This window comes from Cydia fagiglandana, chromosome 14 (assembly GCF_963556715.1).
Source record: "Cydia fagiglandana chromosome 14, ilCydFagi1.1, whole genome shotgun sequence".
In the NCBI taxonomy this organism is placed as follows: Eukaryota; Metazoa; Arthropoda; class Insecta; order Lepidoptera; family Tortricidae; genus Cydia; species Cydia fagiglandana.
In genome coordinates, this window is record NC_085945.1 from 5,552,393 (window position 1) to 5,573,038 (window position 20,646).

Sequence of the window (20,646 nt, forward strand, 5' to 3'; positions counted from 1 at the left end):
CCCACAAGCGCTCAGGAAATTGTCATATAGTACTTGGAAAATATTGGTTTCGAGCCACATATTTTGTCTAAGTTGTAGAGTTTGTGAAGTTAGGACTTGTAGAGTTAGAAGCTTGGCTCTACAAGAGATCTGATAACTTTTTGGCTGCGCGAGCCTTGTGGTTTCGTCTTGGCAATATTTTACATGAAAATATTTATGGTGGGATTTATGTTTTCTTGAAACCAATTTTTATTAAAATCTGCCACATAGCTGATATAAATAGTTGTCTATGAAATAAAAGGGATTCCCACATAATTTAAGTTGTCAAAGTTCAAAGTTTTTATTGTATTTTGTAAGTACGGATATGATGGTCCTTCTTGTCTACGTGACAGCGTGATAAAACGGTGTCCGTCACTTTCTATCCCACTGTGTTAAAAAGTGACAGTTATTTTATCACGCGGATAAAGATGGATAAAGGCATCTATAATGTTTCGCTCCATATTGAGGAACATCCTTGGGGACAAGCGTTGGTGAACCGATGCAGACTGGAAATGAAACCCGTTGAAGATGCTCCTCATTATGGTGCGAAACATGTCGAGTAACTGACTTAAAATACGTGAGTGACCCGCTTTTATATATTTAACATGTCTGTGTCGCACGGAAATTTTGTTATTTTTAAAGGATTTTTCTCGCAGTCGATTTATTTAACTACCAACTTAAGATTGTCCTACAAGTGCTACACTTACCTAAGTTATCTTGGAAGAAAATTAAAAACCAATACAAAACAATTTGGTTTATGAGTGTCAGATAAACAAAAACACTGAATCCGAACAATAGAGATCCTATAAGTCTAAAAACACGGTGAAATTAGCCTTTATCTCTTTCACATTTCAGTTCTCAAAACACGCTTCTCAGATCGTATCCACTTGATTCAACGCACGCGCAGCCAGCGCGTCCGATCGTTTTGTAAACAATATAAATAATAGTCGTCATCTTGGCTGCGCTAAGTTAGTACGTCGCGAGCTGCGCTAGTGGTCGGATACCATGATACGCGCCATACTCCTCTGTGCCGCCATCGCCGCCGCCGCCGCCGGCGGTGACAACACACAAACAGACAGCACCGACAATGTCGCCAAACGCGAAATCCTGGAATTTTATCCCGACTGGGTCCCGTTCAAAAACAAACATGGTGATGAACTCGGTGAATTCGATGACGTTACTAAACCTAAAGCCAAAGTGAAAAAACGACTCGCATTACCAATGAATTTCTTAATAAAAGCCGTTGCCGATGATGAAGATTATCCCGGACAAGGAGAAACTGATACTGATGAGTATTATGATAAGAAGGACTGGTCGGACTTGCATAGGCCGGTGCATAATGGGAACGAAACTGTTCCCGAAGAACAACAACAAAAACCACAACAAGAACAACAAGAAAGCACTAATTCTGATATTGAAGGATTAATTAATATTATCACCCAATCATCTCCCAGTTTAGCAGATGATATAAATAAGTCCATAGCTAATCAAGAAGATGTAAACCAAGATGAAGATGAAAGTCAAGAAAAAAAAGCTTTCGTGGAAGATAGTAGCACGACCAAGCCTGAACCACAATTAAGCATTGTACTAACACCTAGACCTAATTTACAAGAGTATGTCGACGACGAAGAAGATTCGGAAAAAAGTCAGCAACAATCTGAAGAGGAGCCGCAAAAACTATCACCCGAAGAACAGAAAGAAAATGAAGAAAAGAAAAGAATTATTCTAGACAGTGTTGATCAGTTGAAACTCAGACATGAACAAGAACAAAGAGCTATTTCAGAAAAACATAAGCAAGACGAATATTACAACGAATTACGTCATAGAACTTTACAGAAAAAGAAAATTCGAAATAACAAACGATATCATATGAAATCTACGCCTCCTCCAAACTACGACGAATACGAGGATATATCTTGGACGGATAAATATAAAATAAATGTCGAAAAGAAGCCCAGTACAGAAGATTCAGTTATTATTGAACCAACTACAGAAGAAACAACGATTAGGACGACGACGTATAAACCAAGAGATCCTGAGCGATTCAAATATTCGTTGTTCAGAAATCCGGACCTTTACAGAGTTGATGATCCTGAAGATGTGAAAATATCACCCAAAAAAACCCCAAGCGCACCACGGCGTTTCTCTTCTAAATACAATAGCGCCGAAAACTCTATAGCCCTAGCGACCACGACAGAAAAAGAAGCGCCGATACTTTATTTCCCTAAACGAAAACTGAAGAAACCGAAGACCAGAACCACAACTGAAGCCTCAGATTCGTCCGTGGCAGAAACAGTGGAGGACAAACTAACAAATAAACAAACTACACAACCGGTCACGTACCCGGATATTACTTCTCTTGCTAATGATGATTATAAGACCACAGCTGTGGGTTATGATTACCCTACGACCCCTACGACTACAGTGGGTCTGTGGAAAGATGACACGTCCGCTGAAGATAATGGGAGCAGCATTAAGAACTTGCACATCGTCCGAGATACCACTCCGCGGTATGACACGACTGCTGCAGACGCACCAACCGGACCTTCAGGAGAAGCACAGGCGAGCAATAGTGAAACCGTGACTGATGCAGTGCCGGCGTCCAGCGACCACAAGAAGGAAGAAGGACCCAAGGATTACCATGTAGAGAAAGGTTAGTGCCTTATCTAATTACTGTAGGCCTAGGTCTAGCACATGACTGGCGCGAAGCGAAGTCGCTACAAAAGAGGGACGCGTAGTCTATCTCGCCGCAAGATACTGTCGCGCCAATCATGTGCTAGCCCGGCTGCATTGGTGCTATTTTACTTTACTTATTTTATTGCGATGTTGGTAAGCAAGAACGAACACGCAAGAATCGCACCAAGCTACTCGTAACTTCAGATGGCATTTATAAATAAATAAAATAAAATAAAATTAGTTTATTTGAGACCTTTAGATTGCAATGTTGTAATGTCATTATTAATGTTAATTTCTATGTAAATTCATTGTTATTTGTTCGTTCGTTGTTGTTATTCGTTGTTATTTTCGATTATAATGGCATTCACTCACTTTGCTGTCAGTCGCGGCAAAGTTTGCTTAAACGGACTCTTGTACTACTATTAGCAAGCCAATTCGAGTTTTAGTTAACTAGATGATGTTTGTCAAAATATATACCTATTACATAGTTAGACCAAGAAAAGTCTGCAACGATTTGTATAGCACACGCAGTGCATGTGTTATTTTAAACGTCTAACTTCTATGAAAATATGACGTATTAAATAACACTTGCACTGCGTATGCTATCAAAAGCGCTGCAGACTTGTATCCAGTTTTATCCAGTTTTTCACCTTACTGCATTGTAATAAAGTGTAAAAGTGGATACATCTCTTTGTACCGTAAAATGGGGTGAGTAGGGTCAAAACTGAAATTCAAACCTCGATAACATTTTATTTTTACATATGAAAACTGAATCGTGTATATAATAAGTGTTCGGGACGTTTGTATTTTAGTTTTTTATTTTATTTTGGGTAGTTCCATTTCATAACTTTGACGATAAAGAGGAAAACCCACCTCACCCCTTAGTGCCTCGTATTTGGAGTGAGAGGGGTTTTCATACAAAGGTGATTTTAGAAGATTGTTGGATCGATTTTTTTTATTATGCGAATTACGATAGCTCCATTTTAAATTGAAATATATTATTTTTGTAGCAGTAGCCTTAAAATCCCTTCTCACCCCCTTCTCAAACCTTCTCTCCCCATTCATAACCCACCTCTCCCCGCGAAACCTACTCACCCCGTTTTACGGTATTTGTAGATGAATGACTGTGTAAACATACCTACCATATTGGGAAGTGAAATCTCTTACGGCATAATCTAATAGCATGCTCATTTATTTAAATCATAATAACATGATGTCAACCTAAGCATTTTCTTTACAAATACTATAATATCTGAATGATCTCATTTAGTTATCATGCGCAAGCATTACGTACATAGATTGGTGATTGATGAATGAGAATATAATAATGTATGTTTTTACGCCAAATAAATATTTTCTATTTCTATTTCTAAATATTTTAGATATCATATTGATGTCGAAATGTAAGTTTCATTTGGTCTCCTACGGCCAGTGAAATTAGATCCAAAAAAAGCGTTTTGAGGAATTAATTCCCAGCAAGCTGGAAATCATTTTAATACATTCATTTGGTCCTAAATGCGTAGCATCTGAGTTTGTTCTATCCCAGGAGGTGTGGATAAATTTTGCGAGCCTTGGGAGATACATTTTACCATGAATTGACAAAACCACTCGATGTAGAAGGAACCCACCATCAATATCAATGCCAGTACCAGTGTTTTTGAACTATAGGTACAAGCATAAAACTGAAAAAGAGAAAATAAAATCCACAACTCCTGGAATGGAGCAAACTCGGATTTCACTAATTTAGAACCAAATGAAGGTATTAAGATGATTTCCAGCTTGCTGGAAATAAATTCCTGAAAAAAAAATCTGAGTAAATTGGCCTACCTACTAGATTTAGACCAATAAAAGTGTGCGGCGATTTTGATAGCCGCAAGTGTTATTTAAACGTCATAATTTAATATAAAAGTTTGCCGTTTAAAATAACACTTGCACTTCATGGGCTATCAAAATCGCTGCAGGCTTTTATTGGTTTAACTCTAGTTTGATAGGTACCCAGGCATTGAGATTGCTGTTTTATTGTTATGAAATTTAATCTGGCCGCTAAATACTTGCGTAGGATGCAAATATATATAAGAGTCCTTCAAAGGCGTACCTCAGCACTTTATTTTCGGATAGGACGCCTGAAGGCCAATTGAGGCTTAATCCCGATCTCTTGGACGATAGGCGATCTGGCATTGATAGTGGTTATCGCGGATACAAAATTACTATGATAAGTTATCATTCATCATCATCATCATTTCAGCTTATACACCGTGTTTTTATTGAATTCCGTTAACTTCGGGGTATGGTTAAGTACGTTTAAGAGAACTAAATGGCATAGTTAATTTTTAGAAAAAAAACATTTGTTTTGTTTTTTTTTTTAATATAAAATTAAGTTTAAAAAGTCATTAAATGTAGCATACAGCGTTGTTATAACACGGGCATTACATTTAACTTAACGAAACAATTGAAATCTGTGACATATCAATGTCATTTCGTACATCGATCGACCGAGATTGTACTTAAGTTTAATAGCAAATGTATGAACTCATTCTAAACACTAATCAATATGTAAACCGGCCCTAAGTCAAGTGTACAAGCTTGTAGAGGCCATATATGAAAAAAAAAAAATATTGGTTATCTCCGAAATGGAGTTAATTACAATATCGGTGTCTTTGAGAAAGTTACTAGATTTAAGCTCAAGAATGTACCCTTGAAATTAACGGAAATCAAAAAAAACACGGTGTATACGTCCCACTGCTGAGCACAGGCCTCCTCTCATGCGCGAGAGGGCTTGGGCTATAGTCCCCACGCTAGCCCAATGCGGATTGGGGACTTCACATACACCTTTGAATTTCTTCGCAGATGTATGCAGGTTTCCTCACGATGTTTTCCTTCACCGAAAAGCTAGTGGTAAATATCAAATGATATTTCGTACATAAGTTCCGAAAAACTCATTGGTACGAGCCGGGATTTGAACCCGCGACCTCCGGTTTGAAAGTCGGGCGTCATATCATATCCACTCGGCCACCACTGCTTCTATGGTATGATGAAGTTATCATTGATAGCATGTTATTTTTTAATTTTTTTGGATGTAACCCATTTTAGTTGGTTTTGTACTAAAAAAAGGTACAGTTCTATTTAGTAGATCAGGCAAAAGATGTCATAAAATGACATGTACCTCCCACCAATGGAAATTTTATGCGGTTTTTGATTGTTTATGTTATTTGTCTATAACAACTAAAGTGTTAACACTTTGTTACTCAATCACTTAAAAACGGCTGAGCAGGTTTGGGTCAAAATTTGTATAAAATAGTTTACAACCTATATTTTATTATTTATTTTATTTCTCTCAGCCGTGGGCGATAAAGTGCTGATATGATGATGATTTTTTTTCAATTTATTAGTTCTCAGATAATTTTTTTTATTTATTAAAATATAAGTAGGTACATAAGGCTAATGGTATATAAATAAACATACAAAAATAACTTAATAAGTGCTCAAATTGAATAAATAATATATTAAAAATAAAAACACTAGGTACATATATATTTTATAAGACTATGGATCCCGGAAAGGGTCTAAATCTAGGTAGGAATATTTCATACCAATAAATTATGTGCCTATGTCTATGTCAAAATAGGAATTCTAAGGAGAAAATTTAGCGATTGCCTACCCGTATCGACAGTTTGTGTAACGTAAAACATCCTTACAACCCACAAAAATTACGTAACGCGATAACTCACATCAACAAAAGAAAAACGCTTTAAATGTTGCTGTAGCGATATTTATTTTTTATCGATAATGGCTTAAAGCTGTTCCCGGAATACTTAAAAATTTTCAAGAATTTTCCAAGATTATACGTCGAAAATATGATGGATTATTCTCGGAAATAAGTCTATTCTAGGTTGGCTGAGGCTCAAGGGATCTAACACTTTATTCCAATAAGCGGCGATTAAATCTGCCGGCCTAGCCAAGGTGAAAATCTTTATTGCTTTGACAACGAATTTTGGGTCTCTCTATCACTCTTTCAAATTAGTGTGACAGTGACAGTTGAGTTTCGATCGCTACGGAGCCTTATGGTAACATTCAATTTTAACCGCAGCTGCACTACCGGTACTGAACGCGTCGCTGTCATTGTCAATTTCCATAGTAAAATTGACAGTAATGCAGCTGCGGTTAGAAATGGAATGTTACCCTTAGCGATTGGCATGTTGCAGGCCCCCTAGAGAGACGCCAAGCAATTCGATGGCGAAGCGCAAGCGATTGTCACCTTGGCTAGGCCGCCTGATCTACTCAAGGGTCCCTGTCAGCTTGATATTATCGAAATCTTTTACGTAAGTAAACGTCGGTGACACACAAAAACGTACTTAGTATACATTGTCTAAAGTCTAAAGTAGAATGGCAGATTTCATGCCATATGAAAACCAAATTCCTTGTACAACCTTGCCGGCATTACCTACTCGTTAATATTGCTTTGACCTTTGTTCCACTGGATTTAGATATCGATATTGTTTGGTGTGGCTTAAATGTGTCGCTTAGCTTCAAACTCGGGTAAATCCATTCGACCCTCTCAGCAAATATCTACCCTGTTACCTTTTCCTAATACCAAAATCGCATAATCTGACAAATGGATTCACCGATTTTTAACCCACGCGCCTGCCTGTGCGTTAAAGATGTCCCACTCGCTAAATCTTAGAACTTCGATGCTTTTTAAGCTAATATTCCTAGGTCTATGATATTGACACATTATGGGACATAAGTATGGTTATAGGTATGAATAAACTCTTTATCTTTATTTTTAGGCAATAGCCAAATCATTGTAAAAATACAACGCAATTGATAAATCGATAAGGACCAAATTAGGCGTTCTAAATAAACTTCGAGTATTGACTAATTTCTGGGATTCCGGTTCCTTTAAGTAATTTATGTAGAGATACTTATCTAGTTGGTTCTTTCTAAAATTTGACTTTCACAAATACCTATTATGTAAGAAATATGACGCCTATTTTTTACACTTTTAAGCAACTCCATTTTATCTACACTTTGCTATAAAAGTTAGCTATTTGTTAATCTGTCACGTTATGTCAAATTTCTATTGATTGAGCAAGAAACCGCCAAAATTTTACAATTTAATAGACCTAATCATTTTTAGTGCTATTTAGGTAACATCTATTCAAAACCTCTTGATGAATCTAAATTCAATTTTCCACCCTAATCGGCCACACAAAAACATGATCGTATTCAGTGCTCAAATTTCATGATAGCGAGACTAAATTTCAAATAAATTGCAAACAAATGGCGGCAATCAATCTAAAAGCTATTTGACGGACAATTGAAACTCACGATAGTTACGTAAAACCCACGTAAGTTAGTTTATTTAAGTTTATAATGCGTTGATAGCAAAGAAGCATATACAGCCTGCATGGAGTGCATGGAGGACCGCTTGCTATTCCAGGGGTGTCAAAAAATGTGTGCACACCTTTTTAGGGTTCCGTACCCAAAGGGTAAAACGGGACCCTATTACTAAGACTCTGCTGTCCGTCCGTCCGTCCGTCACGGACGAACGAATCTCACGAACCGTGATAGATAGACAGTTGAAATTTTCACAGATGATGTATTTCTGTTGCCGCTATAACAACAAATACTAAAAACAGAAAAAAAATAAAGATTTAAGTGGGGCTCCCATACAACAAACGTGATTTTTGACCGAAGTTAAGAAACATCGGGCGGGGTCAGTACTTGGATGGGTGACCGTTTATTTGCCTTTTTTTGCATTATGGTACGGAACCCTTCGTGCGCGAGTCCGACTCGCACTTGCCCGGTTTTTTTGACCTGCGAAGTTTATTGTGCTCCCACATTAGTGTTATAAAATGTTATATATCTAACGTTATTGACTTTTATGAAACATTTGTTGTACCTAGGTACTATATACAATTTTATCACAAATTGTAAACAAAGGTAACACTTTGTTATCATGTTATGTAACGTTGTATAACATTTAATGTTATTCAACAAACGCAACACTGTAACAAATTATAACTTTTGTTGTAATACGTTTTATGTTTTATACATATACATATTATGTGTAACATGAGGAAACCGAATAATTTTAACAGCGTATTCCTGATCATATTTAGAGACAAAAATGTCCTATAAACTTTTTTGAAATTCGCCTAGTTTCAGAGGTATTATTAATTTAAAAAAAAAACAAGTTTTTATTCTTACATAGTGTAAAAGGCCTTTTTGATGGTGATGTCGCTGCTATGGGACGTAGTCTAAATATCCTTATTGATAGATGTCAAAAAGTGACAAGTAACACTTTGCAAAAAGCAGGTTTTACGAAAAAAAAATGTAAAAATACATTTCAAGTGAACCACACCAACCACATTACCAATAACATTTATTTTTTATGTACAAATACATTCAAAGAATTAAGGATTTATAAAGGGAGTTTATTAATTTCCTGTGAGACAGCATACTAAAAGGCAATGCGGGCTTCCAGATTTGAACTAAGTATCTTTCTCTTTGACCGTGTCCATCGTACGCAGACTAACGGCCCAATTCGAACAATTATAATCATCTCAGCTATAAAGACACTGCTGAACATAGGCCTCCCCCTTATGGGGGGTGAATGCCATAATCGCCACGCTTGGCAGGCGGGTTGGCGATCGCAGTCGAGTACACTGAATTTGAGGGACGCTGCTGCCCGTCCACCGGTGGTCTTGGACGTAGTTTAAGGACATACCCGGGTCCGATACCGATTCGAACAATACCGACCTGTCATCTGTCAGTGTCAACAGATTTTTGGTTGAAGAAATGTCACCTTTGACACTGACAGATCGGTATCTTATCGCTGTGACATCTTATAAGTATAGTTCGAATTGGGGCCGTAAGATTTTGATCAGATAAAATTCGTAAGCGTTCCAAGCTTCAGATTCTGAACATTTTGCTTAGTGTGCGTCCAATCCAGTGTTGAAAGGAACTCGAGACTTTTGAGTCTAGTCCCGAGTTGAGTCTTTTTTAAGCGCAACTCATACAAAATCGAGCCTCCGAATAAAGACTCCATCAACAATTTTGTAGGTTTTATCTAACTACTAGTAGCAGTCAAGAAAATATTAAAATTGTGTATATGGTGTACCTAACCCACGAATTTTACATAAAGACAATAAATTTTGAATTTTATTGTTTTAAAATGGTATGTATAGTTTGTCAAGCTGTTTCCGTCAGTAAAAGCAAGCGGCAAATTTTAAAAATGTAGGCGCCCAGGATTATCGTCACATAGAAAATTTAAATTTCACGCCTTTTTCTACTGACAAAGTTCCTTGACCGGCTATAGTTCTCTGAAAAATAATCGTCTCTGTAAAAGACTCAGGTCTCTAACACATTGAAAATAACACCAGCACACCCGACTTTCGGCTTAGTTATAAAACAAACATTTTGTGTGAAATCACCGGCGCGCTCATTCTTTCTTCCGTGTGTGAAATAATTAATGAATGAATGAATGAGTGAGTCTGAAAAACACAGTCGATTCTTAAAGCAAAAGACTTAAAGGACTTGACTCATAACCAACACTAGTCCAATCCAAAATTAATGTAATGTAAGGGGTAACGATAAACTGCCCACTCGGCCTAAACCTGATAAGGTCAAGCACCCTCAAAAAAAAATTCCTGATAATAGGTACATTGTCATCTCTCTACACCATCTTCATGGCTCCTCTACACGATGGGCCAACGCCGGCCACTCCGGCCACGCGTTAGAGGGAGCAGGTGATATTGCTATCTCATTCTACCGCATGGCTGCGTCCCTTGGAGTGGCTGGCGCTGGCCCATCGTGAAGAGGAGCCATTAGGAGGTTTTAACCTTATAGCACTAAGGTTGACTTTTCTGTCAAAGTTGGGAAAGGTCAGGCGGGCTAGCCAAGGTGACGATCGCTTGCGCTTCGCCATCGAATCGCTTTGTGTCTCTCTATCACTCTTCCGTATTAGTGTGACAGTGAGAGTTGGGTTTCGTTCGCTACTGAGCGTTAGCGATTGGCATGTTGTCTACGGGGTCAGGACCTTGGTAGTAGTTATAGCTGTAAAAAAGTAGGCATTTAGCTGAAAATTTCAGCAGTAAAACGCATAATAAATAAAAGAGAAAGCGTAAATAACATTATAATAATGCCTGAGCTAAACTGGGTCCAGGCCAGGTCGAAATATAAAAACATTTTTCACAATGCAATTCGTTCTTTGGCGCATAAACTGTGGCAATTAAAGGATGACTCACGCTATATAGGGCCGAGGCCGGGCCGGAGCTTCCGGCGCTTCGTTTGTATAAAATTACATGCCGGACGCCTCGGCCCGGGCACGGCCCGGTCTAGCGTAACGTAAGTCATCCACAATTCAAGTATTTTCGGGACAAGCTCGACCGAAGATGAGTATGTAGTAGATGCATCTACTGGGTTATTTGTCTCCAGATATCACATAGCCCTTTTCACGGCGATGTATGTATAGTGCTTTTCTCAAACATGCAATGAAATAAACAGAGAAATCTCCACGAAATCAAAGTTTTATTTTTAGAGAAACAGTAAACTAGACACAAAATATTCCTAAGTATCTTTATCACACGTACCCACAGACAAAACATCCTCCAGACTGAGCATAGTCGCACCACCCCCTCTGCCACACATATGGTAATTTTACTCCATGTCCGAGTCGAAAGTGTCTTTGTGTGACGTCCGTGTCTTTAAACGGACCAATCACGGCACGGAATTTCGCTCACCTCGTCCCGCGCCCCGCATTTTTGGCATCGTCGGTTGCATGAAATAATTGCTCTAAACTCGGTGTAGATGATTCCTAGTATAGACTAGGTGCATAGGCACGTACCTATGTTTTACACGTGTAGTTTTTAGGGTTCCGTACCCAAAGGGTAAAACGGGACCCTATTACTAAAACTTCGCTGTCCGTCCGTCCGTCCGTCCGTCCGTCTGTCTGTCACCAGGCTGTATCTCACGAACCGTGATAGCTAGACAGTTGAAATTTCCACAGATGATGTATTTCTGTTGCCGCTATAACAACAAATACCAAAAACAATAAAATAAAGATTTAAATGGGGCTCCCATACAACAAACGTGATTTTTGACCAAAGTTAAGCAACGTCGGGAGTGGTCAGTACTTGGATGGGTGACCGTCTTCTTTTTGCTTTTTCTTTTTTGCATTATGGTACGGAACCCTTCGTGCGCGAGTCCGACTCGCACTTGCCCGGTTTTATTCAATTTATAAACGTGGCTTAAGCGTCCATATACTTCGTCTTTCATTTTGACGGCAGCAAGTTATTTTTAATCAATTCTGCTTTCGCTCTCATAATCGTAGGAGTACACTTAATAGGTATTCATTTCTTATTTTCGTCAGAACTCATATTAAATAACACAATCAACACCGCACAATAAATGCAATAAAATAGAATTACGGAATGAAAAATGTTCTTCTTCAGAACGATTCAAAAAATACCTGACGCGTGTCGCGTGACATTTTCACCGCTGATATTTAAGTGAAATATTTTAAAAAGTGTATTTGCAATTCACATTCATTGGCATTATTAATTTTATTATGTTCATGACAATTTTATATAAATGAAACTGCAAATACTTATCGTTTTTAAAAAAAAATAGGCGTAGTGGCATAATGTCATTACGAACAAAGAAAATACTGCCTATTTTTTATGGCCGAATGCGATGATGCTGTAGGTATCACAAATATCTGTGATATGGAAATTAAAAAAGAACACTTTGCCGGCCTAGGCCTGCAAGATTGTATGAAATTTAATTAAATTCTCTAGTCTAGCCGCGCCTAAAACGTGATACTACTTCGCAGCCATAATATCAATATTTCATTGCATGGTTGAGAAAAGAACACTTGCTATCATACTAATAGCTCCCATGTAGCCTATTGTGACGGAAGTGTAACTACGGAACCCTACACTGAGCATAGCCCGATATGCTCTTGGCCAGTTTATTTTAAATGAATTATTATAATTAAATTTTAAAACTGTTAGAACTATTTTAGACACTTCCAAGTTTGCGGATTACCTATAATCTTTAATTTCCGGGATCCTGCTACCTTAACTAAATATTAAGAGGAAATATAAATTAAATTTTGATGCATATTTATTACTTCGTATGCAACGTCCGTCCAATTAAATTATGTTCTCAAGCGAGATCATCAGTTTCCATCGAGATAAACTAATCGTTCGTCAGTCATATCACATTTAGGATACCGATATCACAAACTGACATAGATACGTTAAAATATCTAAGTCGGCTTTAACGTATATTAATTTGTTGAAGAGATAGGTATATTATAGCTGTATAAACTATGAATTACTGATAAATATCATGATCATCACATTACCTAAATTTTCTTTTATTTACTAAATATCTTTATTTCCGATTAAAAACTAATACTTTACAATATCATTAAAACTAACTATAAATTAAAGATTTAAAAACTAAACTAAAATTAAAATATAACTACTTAAAAATTAAACTAATACTAAATTTAATAAAGTAAACTAAAGTTAACTAATAAATTTTCTTTAATTTTAACCATATTTACCAAACAACATGGCAAATATTAGTTTGCCAAAAAAATAATTTTTGATACAAGCTTTCATCGATGACTACTTTTCTTTCAACGGACAAGTAATACTCATCGAAACAATTTTAACAAACCCAAACACAATTAGGTTGCTTTGTTTTATCACAGAATTCCTATGGCCACCTCCTGTGTCCCTTATCAGATCATCTCAATGTTTCTAGAATGCTGCATTGTCGCCCATCTTACATAAGTTTCAGCTCAATCGAATGCAGGGTCGTTTTTGGACCGTTAGCCATATTGTGCGAAGTGATTAGGTAGGCCATACTGAACAACTTTTTCTATTGGACCAACTCAGAAATCACAATAATTTTTTTAGCCGTTTCATACATTTTGGTCGAGTGAATGTCGACGTTTACTATGGGAAGGCCAAATTTGTTTTGGGGTTTCGGGGTTGGTGGAAAAAGTTGTTCAGTATGACCTACCTAATCACCTCGCACAATATGGCTAACGGTCCAAAAATGACCTTGTATATTAGGAAGTGAGTCTGTTTCTGAACGCAATTATAATTATAATCATAATATGACCGAATGGTTTTATTCATTCATCGACTCACTCAATCACTTCTTTCTCAACAACTCCCAAGGTTAACATCGCTCTTTAATTAATTTAAGTTTTATTGTGAAAATACACAGTTTTCATTAAATAAAAGTGACTTAATCATCCACCAATAGGGTCTAAATTTATCTAGCAAGAATTGACCTGAACAATATGAATTACAAACATTACAAATTAGATAAAAGCTTGTAAAATTGCCGTCACTACAACCGCATTTTACGGTGTACCGCAAACCAAAGGCCAAGCTGCAAGAAATTAATCAGTAAACACCAATTAGTTGTGGATTACTAAAGTCAGTTTTCTAATAGGTAGGTACGTTAATGTAGATTTGTTTGGATTCGGTTCGTCTTGGTTTGCGACATGTCGGCCTTGCGATTAGTGTTGCTTTAATCACTTTAGATTTTTGCTAGATTTCACCTTCTAGACTGGATCTAGGTATTCTAAAGTTAAAGACTTTTTTGAGAGAATTTTACTTAATTAACGTTACGGTGCCAGATGATTCAATTGAATTAGGAAATTGCTGTCTATTGGAAGCAATTAATATTCTAATACGTAAGAATTACCTATATTTTATCAAGCTAGTTGTCTATTAGATTTAAGCTAATAGTTATTATTTTCTTTTAGTAATATCACTGTATATATCTTGCTTTTAAATATTTTTAATAGATATGTATCCATTTTAAAAGAACTTAGGATAAGAGAGCGGATTTCGTCGACTGTGCAATTACGAATTCTTAAGTTCTTCGGCCATGTATCCAGAAATGTGGACTCATTGGAAAGGCTGGTAGTACAGGGCCAGATCGAAGGGAAAAGATCCAGAGAAAGATCTCCTCCGCGATGGACCGTAAATAATGACGAAGTCATCCGTAGTCGAGTGCACTCGCAACGCCCTCAACCGTCAGAAATGGAGAGACATCGCGAGAGAAAGTTTGAAGTCCACCAACATAGGTAACCGGGAATGAAGATCAGCCAGGTGCGTCATCCAAACAGCCACGACCACTCTGACAAGAGTGCGCGACTGAGAAGAAGAAGATTTATACATAGATACTTAAGTATAATAATTCCATCAAAGACAGACTAACCTTTAAGATATGACATTTGTTAAGACAAAGTGTGGCCAAGTCATCATAAACGTCAAATTTCTATAAAGTTTTTTTTTTGACATTTTTTACACAAATTGACTAAGCCCCGCGGTAAGCTCAAGAAGGCTTGTGTTGTGGATACTCAGACAACAACAAATTTCTTTGTAATTTTACATGTATGTAAGATGTATGGTTATTGGTGCAATAAAGAATATTTACTTACTTACTTACTTACTTACAACGATATATCTTCTTCGACCTAGCGTTTTCCCGGCCTAGCGCCAGGGTCCGCATTCCTGCTCAGTCTTCTCCACTCAGACAACGATATATGTAATATATAAATACTTAAATACATAGAAAACAACCATGACTCAGGAACAAAGATCTGTATCATCATACAAATAAATGCCCTTACCAGGATTCGAACCCGGGACCATCGGCTTCATAGGCAGGGTCACTACCCACTAGGCCAGACCGGTCGTCAAGCGGCCGGTTTTTAAAGACACTTTTACACTTTGTTCTGTCAAAGTCTGCGCAGAGTTTAGACCGACTCTAATAAACTAAGTATACCTATTTCAGACGTTCAACCTCTAATTGAGTTACTTTACAATTTTCTTAACGTCGATAAAAATATAAAACAATTAATAAATACAAGAACACTTGTCAGGCTGATCTGATCATTGTTGTCAGCTGGAAAAGAAACCAATTCCAGTGGATTTAATGCATCGACGCGCCCATTGACAAGGAAATTAGGCTCTTCAACGCAAATCTTGTTACGGTTGTTAGGTGCTTATTTATCATGGCCCGTATCGTACTTAACTTTCTATTTTTGTGGAAATGAGCATTGTCAATGTCATTACTTGGCGTAGTTTTTGGAATAGGATATTTCACTGTGTTTAAAATAAATTATTACACCATGCATGAAATAAAGCACCAGAAGATTAATAGAGAAACATAGGCAGAAGTTATTTTAAGAAGAATTAGAAATTAAAACCCGTATAAAACTATAATGAGTAGGTAATTTGATTGTGACGTCACATGCTAGTGTTTCATATAAATTCATAGTAGCAAAATCGTTTAGACAATTCGAAAACAGAAACTGATTTGACTCAAATACCCTATTAGCAATTTTGTACTTTTTTTTACAACATAAAAGTAAATAACATACTCATTATCAATTTATTACCATCATTTTCACTATTCGATATGAGCAAAAAAACTTAGGTATATGTATGTCAGTGTTGAAAATAATTACTTCCTCAAACGAATTAAAAAAAACCGAGTAAGAGTTGGCAATTTTCTGTTCGCACTGTCACTGTGGAGGTAAACTTATGGAATGCCATTTATAAATTGTATTTGAATTGGATTTACAGTTGTAGGTACCTACTCCAGCGTAAAATTCTCAAAGACGCCTTTTGGTACGCCTCAAGGCACAAATAAATATGTAGATCCCTGTGATCTAAGGCGGTTAAGATGGGAATAGAAAGTTAATGTTATAAAAAAATGTGCTCGGTTGGTTAAGGCTAAAATTATACATACTTACATAATTATGTTTTAATTTTCATGGCACTGAAAACCATCTCGTTTCAATTTGCGGTTCTATTAATAAAAACTAGGTTCCGTACTTTTTAATATTTGTTGTTATAGCGGCATATTATATACAGTATGTTTACTAAAACCATTTACTCAAGCCCGTTAATAAATGGGGCATACTGAGCAACTTTTACTATGATGGCACACCCCGAAATCGCGAAAAAAAATTGACTCTCCCATAGAAAATTTCAATGCTAGACCAGCAAAATGTATGAAACAACCAAATTATTTTTCGCGATTTCGGAGTCGGTGCCATAGTAAAAGTTGCTCAGTGTGACCCATTCATTAACGGTCCTTCGGCCGTAACGGCTTGAGTAAATGGTTTTAGTAAGTTTACATACCTATTGTATAAGATACGGGTGGCCTGGCCAAGCCTGTTGACAGACAGACAGACGGGCAGACGGGTCGGACAGTGGAGTAATAGGGTCCCGTTTTTATCCGTTAGGTACGGAACCCTAAAAATACACGCTGCATGAACGTATTCATTAGACAATTTTGAGTTTTCTTGGTCACCCAGATTTAAGTACTTAACGGTGATATGGAGATTGTTTAGCAAACATATTAGCAGGAACATAGTTCAGACTTTGAAATTAATTATTAGCGTCGGCCAGTTACAGTGCCGTGTCAGTCCAAAAGGGTAAAGATGCCCCATGGGATTAATGGGTAGGTACAACCACACATACACACACAGACAAAAATCATACTAAGGGCCCGATTCGGATTTTGAAATAGGCATCTATTAGATATCTTTTAGACATCACCAAGATACGATAACGATATCTTCAAGATCTAATCTGTCAAATTTGACATTTGCGCGATTCTGGAGATACTCTTGAACGATTTCCCCAGGATATGACTTAGAGATCCAATTCACATCTAATACATATCTTACTCTATCTAACGTAAAAGTGACATTGGTTGCCCGAATTGCGCTGCAAAAGAGAACTAGTTGAAATCGAAACTATAACGTATCTCGAATGGATCTAGTACGTGTCGTCTCTTGTGAATATCTTGAAGTTCGAATACGGCAGCTAGGCTGGTCGTAGATAGCTAGATAAAATGGATGCTTGGCCGTATCAATTTAAACAACAGGCACGTACACTTTAACCGAGTAAAATGGTTCAAATGATTGATAACTGATCTGCTACTTTCCATCGTTACACTTTCGATGTAATCACATTACAGCGTAAAATGATCGATCTAATTATCATTGCGTAAGACCTTGTTTTGTTGCATAACTTTACGGGTCAGGTTTTGCCCTCAGGATGGTTATGAATTATGATTCGTTGATTTTACGGTCATGTTAACGGGGGAAGCTTTTCTTGTAAAATGGAAATCGATATCATTTTAGTACGAAGTACGGCTTCCATCCCTCACAAATAATCAAAAGAATGATTCTATCCCATAGAAAGCATATTGACTTACATGTAGCTTAACCAGTAGGCCTAGCACGTGAATGGCGCGACATACTACTCCACACTCGACGTATACTACTCCAAATGGTGGGAAAATGCCGATGACAGGGTCGAGTGGAGAAATCAAGGGGAGGCCTTTGCCCAGCAGTGGGACACCAAAGTAGGCTAGGTAAAAAAAAATTAATTAAAGAGGAACGGGTAGTCTATCTCGCAGGCGAGATACTGTCGCACCAATAATGTACTGCCCGGCTGGGACGAAAAAAATGGATGTATAAACAACCCATCAAGTTTAGTGGTGATCCGTCCTTACCCTAATTTTCTATCCGATTTACTAAATAAAACTTGTGTTTAAAAATAACTGCTATCTATAGATGTGTTTCTAATAATTATCTGTTGCTTTATTTCATACATGGTGTTAAAATAATTCCCTATTGACAGTAAGAGTCAAATATACCCTATTGTTTTCTTTAAAGTATGTTGCTAGAGGACATATCGCGCAAATTTTGACAGCAATGTTGGTCTGCCATACCACACAGTACAGGCCAATGTTAGCTCCAGTTATTAAGGCTTAAAGCATAGTGGAACTCTGTTTTTTCTCACCTTTCCTGCAAGACTCCACATATGCTGCTAAATAACTTTTTCTGTTGGTATTTAGAAGACCCATAGGATTACCCTCAAAATTAAATTAAACTTTATTCTGATGTTTGCGCCGGTTCGTACCTGGCAAAGGCTGGCCATCGCTATCCAACGTGGTAACGCGGCAAGTGTGATGGGCACCTTTGCACCCGGTACAACTGGCGGAGGTCTTTTAGATTAAAATAATTAAATTAAAACATATTAATTTTAGATATATTTAAGTTATTTTTGTATGATTTTATATACCATTAACCTTTTGTATAAATAAATTAGTTTTGTATGTAAATCTTGAACGCCATTGTCAACACTAAATTTCTACGAAATCTTTGAAAGAAAGTTAGTTAACTATCCCCTGTAAATTTTCAGGGGACAGTTAACTAAAATCCTTTAAAGATTTTGCTGCTGAATCTATAGTTATTTACCTATCTACATAAATATTGACTTAACATAGCAACTAAAGTAATATCCTGTATAAACCTCACCATCTGAGCTGTTTATGCAGTACCATAGAGAAAAAATACATAGAGTGCTCACTCTATAATATCAGTTTTAGTACCAAAATGACTATTATTTTCATAGTCGACATCTAGCATCGAGTAGCGGTACTTGACAATAGATGTTACAACGACCGAAAAGTGTAATGCTCAACAATTTTCAGCTAATATTATAACCTTTAGCGGCCCAGAGACCTATAAAAAGGTCTCCTGTTCCATTCTAATTTGAACTTTGTTTTGACAAAATAAAATTTCATTTTGCTTGGCAAGGTTTAACGTATGGGCGGCTAAAGGATAACCGGATTAACCGGAACTTTATTTTCAACTCCTTCTGCTTTTAATATTAGTTGTAAATTGTTGTTCAATACAATTTTCGTGGCAACACTAGAGAATTCTAGTATCAAGTAGCGGTACTGATAATTCCGCTACTCAATGCTAGATGTCGACAGCGAAAATAATAGTCTCTTTGGTACCAAAACTGATGTATGGAGTGAACACTCTATTCTTACTATATTTCTCTATGGCAGTACCTAGAAGCAAAATAACTCTGAGAAAGTGTAGTTTAATAGAGCACCTCATAACGCAGGCGACTGGCTGTCCGGGTAAATGCATTCAGTCGCGATTCATTATGCCTTTAGCCTATATCCTGTGATACGCAAGTCTCGCACTGATGGGACTCCGCAATTCTACATCCTAATCCAAATAACATTAGCGGGTCTGTGCGCTGGAGATCTTGCGATAACCTTAGAAAATGTAAAAATAAAAAATACATTGCGCTACAGTGAGGAAATGCCGCCAGCATCCTTGGTACAATGCCTCAAGGGTCTATTTTAGATTTAACTAAGCTAAATTTTATATTAAAGGAAAAAAGTTACGCTTAAGGAAGGAATGGAAGGATTTGCGAGGTTCTGGTATTAGGTTCCGTGGCTCAATGGTTGAGAGCACGGACACACGGATTGCGGAGGTTGCGGGCTCCAGGCCTGCCGGAAGCGTATTTTTTTCCTTTAAGGCAAAGGGAACATATTTCCCACCTGATTACGAACTTTATTTCCAAGTGGTAGAGTTCAATTTTGCACAATTCCTGACACCGTAACGCCTTATAAAGGGTTAATATAAATGTTGGAGTATCGCTTCCAGACATATCTGCTTGTTAAAAAATTGGTTTACAGTACATATGGGGCTACTTTACCGCACTAGTGCGCAACACATTACGCAACTATGTTAAAAATTTCAAGGGCCATGTGTACTGTAGAACGTTGTACGATACATGTGCGAATAGGTAATTCACAACTCGTGTCGAGTCTAGTTATTAGTTTAGTTTAGTTATACCTAGTACGACTGTATTATGTCATTTATATCATATAAAATATATGTATTTTAAGGTATAAAAACAACTTATTTCGTTGAATTATTATCACAGCACTCACAAGTCTTAAATGACATACAACCTACTGCTGCTTAAGTCCATTAGGCCAATTTCCCCCATTTTGAAAATTTACCAAAAAACGTAACGCCAGAATAATTCTTACTACCGTAGATCTTCACAACATTTCCCGAAT

General features: G+C 37.2%; 1 protein-coding gene across 1 annotated transcript in view; it reads left to right on the plus strand.

Annotated features, from left to right (window-relative positions):
• The first annotated feature begins 863 nt into the window (after positions 1-863).
• LOC134670641 (FK506-binding protein 5-like) overlaps positions 864-20,646 on the plus strand; it is a 45,093-nt gene continuing 25,310 nt past the window's right edge. Inside the window, exon 1 of the mRNA XM_063528450.1 lies at positions 864-2,671. Coding sequence (XP_063384520.1) covers positions 1,024-2,671 — 1,648 coding nt within the window. The 5' untranslated portion in view covers positions 864-1,023. The remainder of the gene's footprint in view (positions 2,672-20,646) is intronic.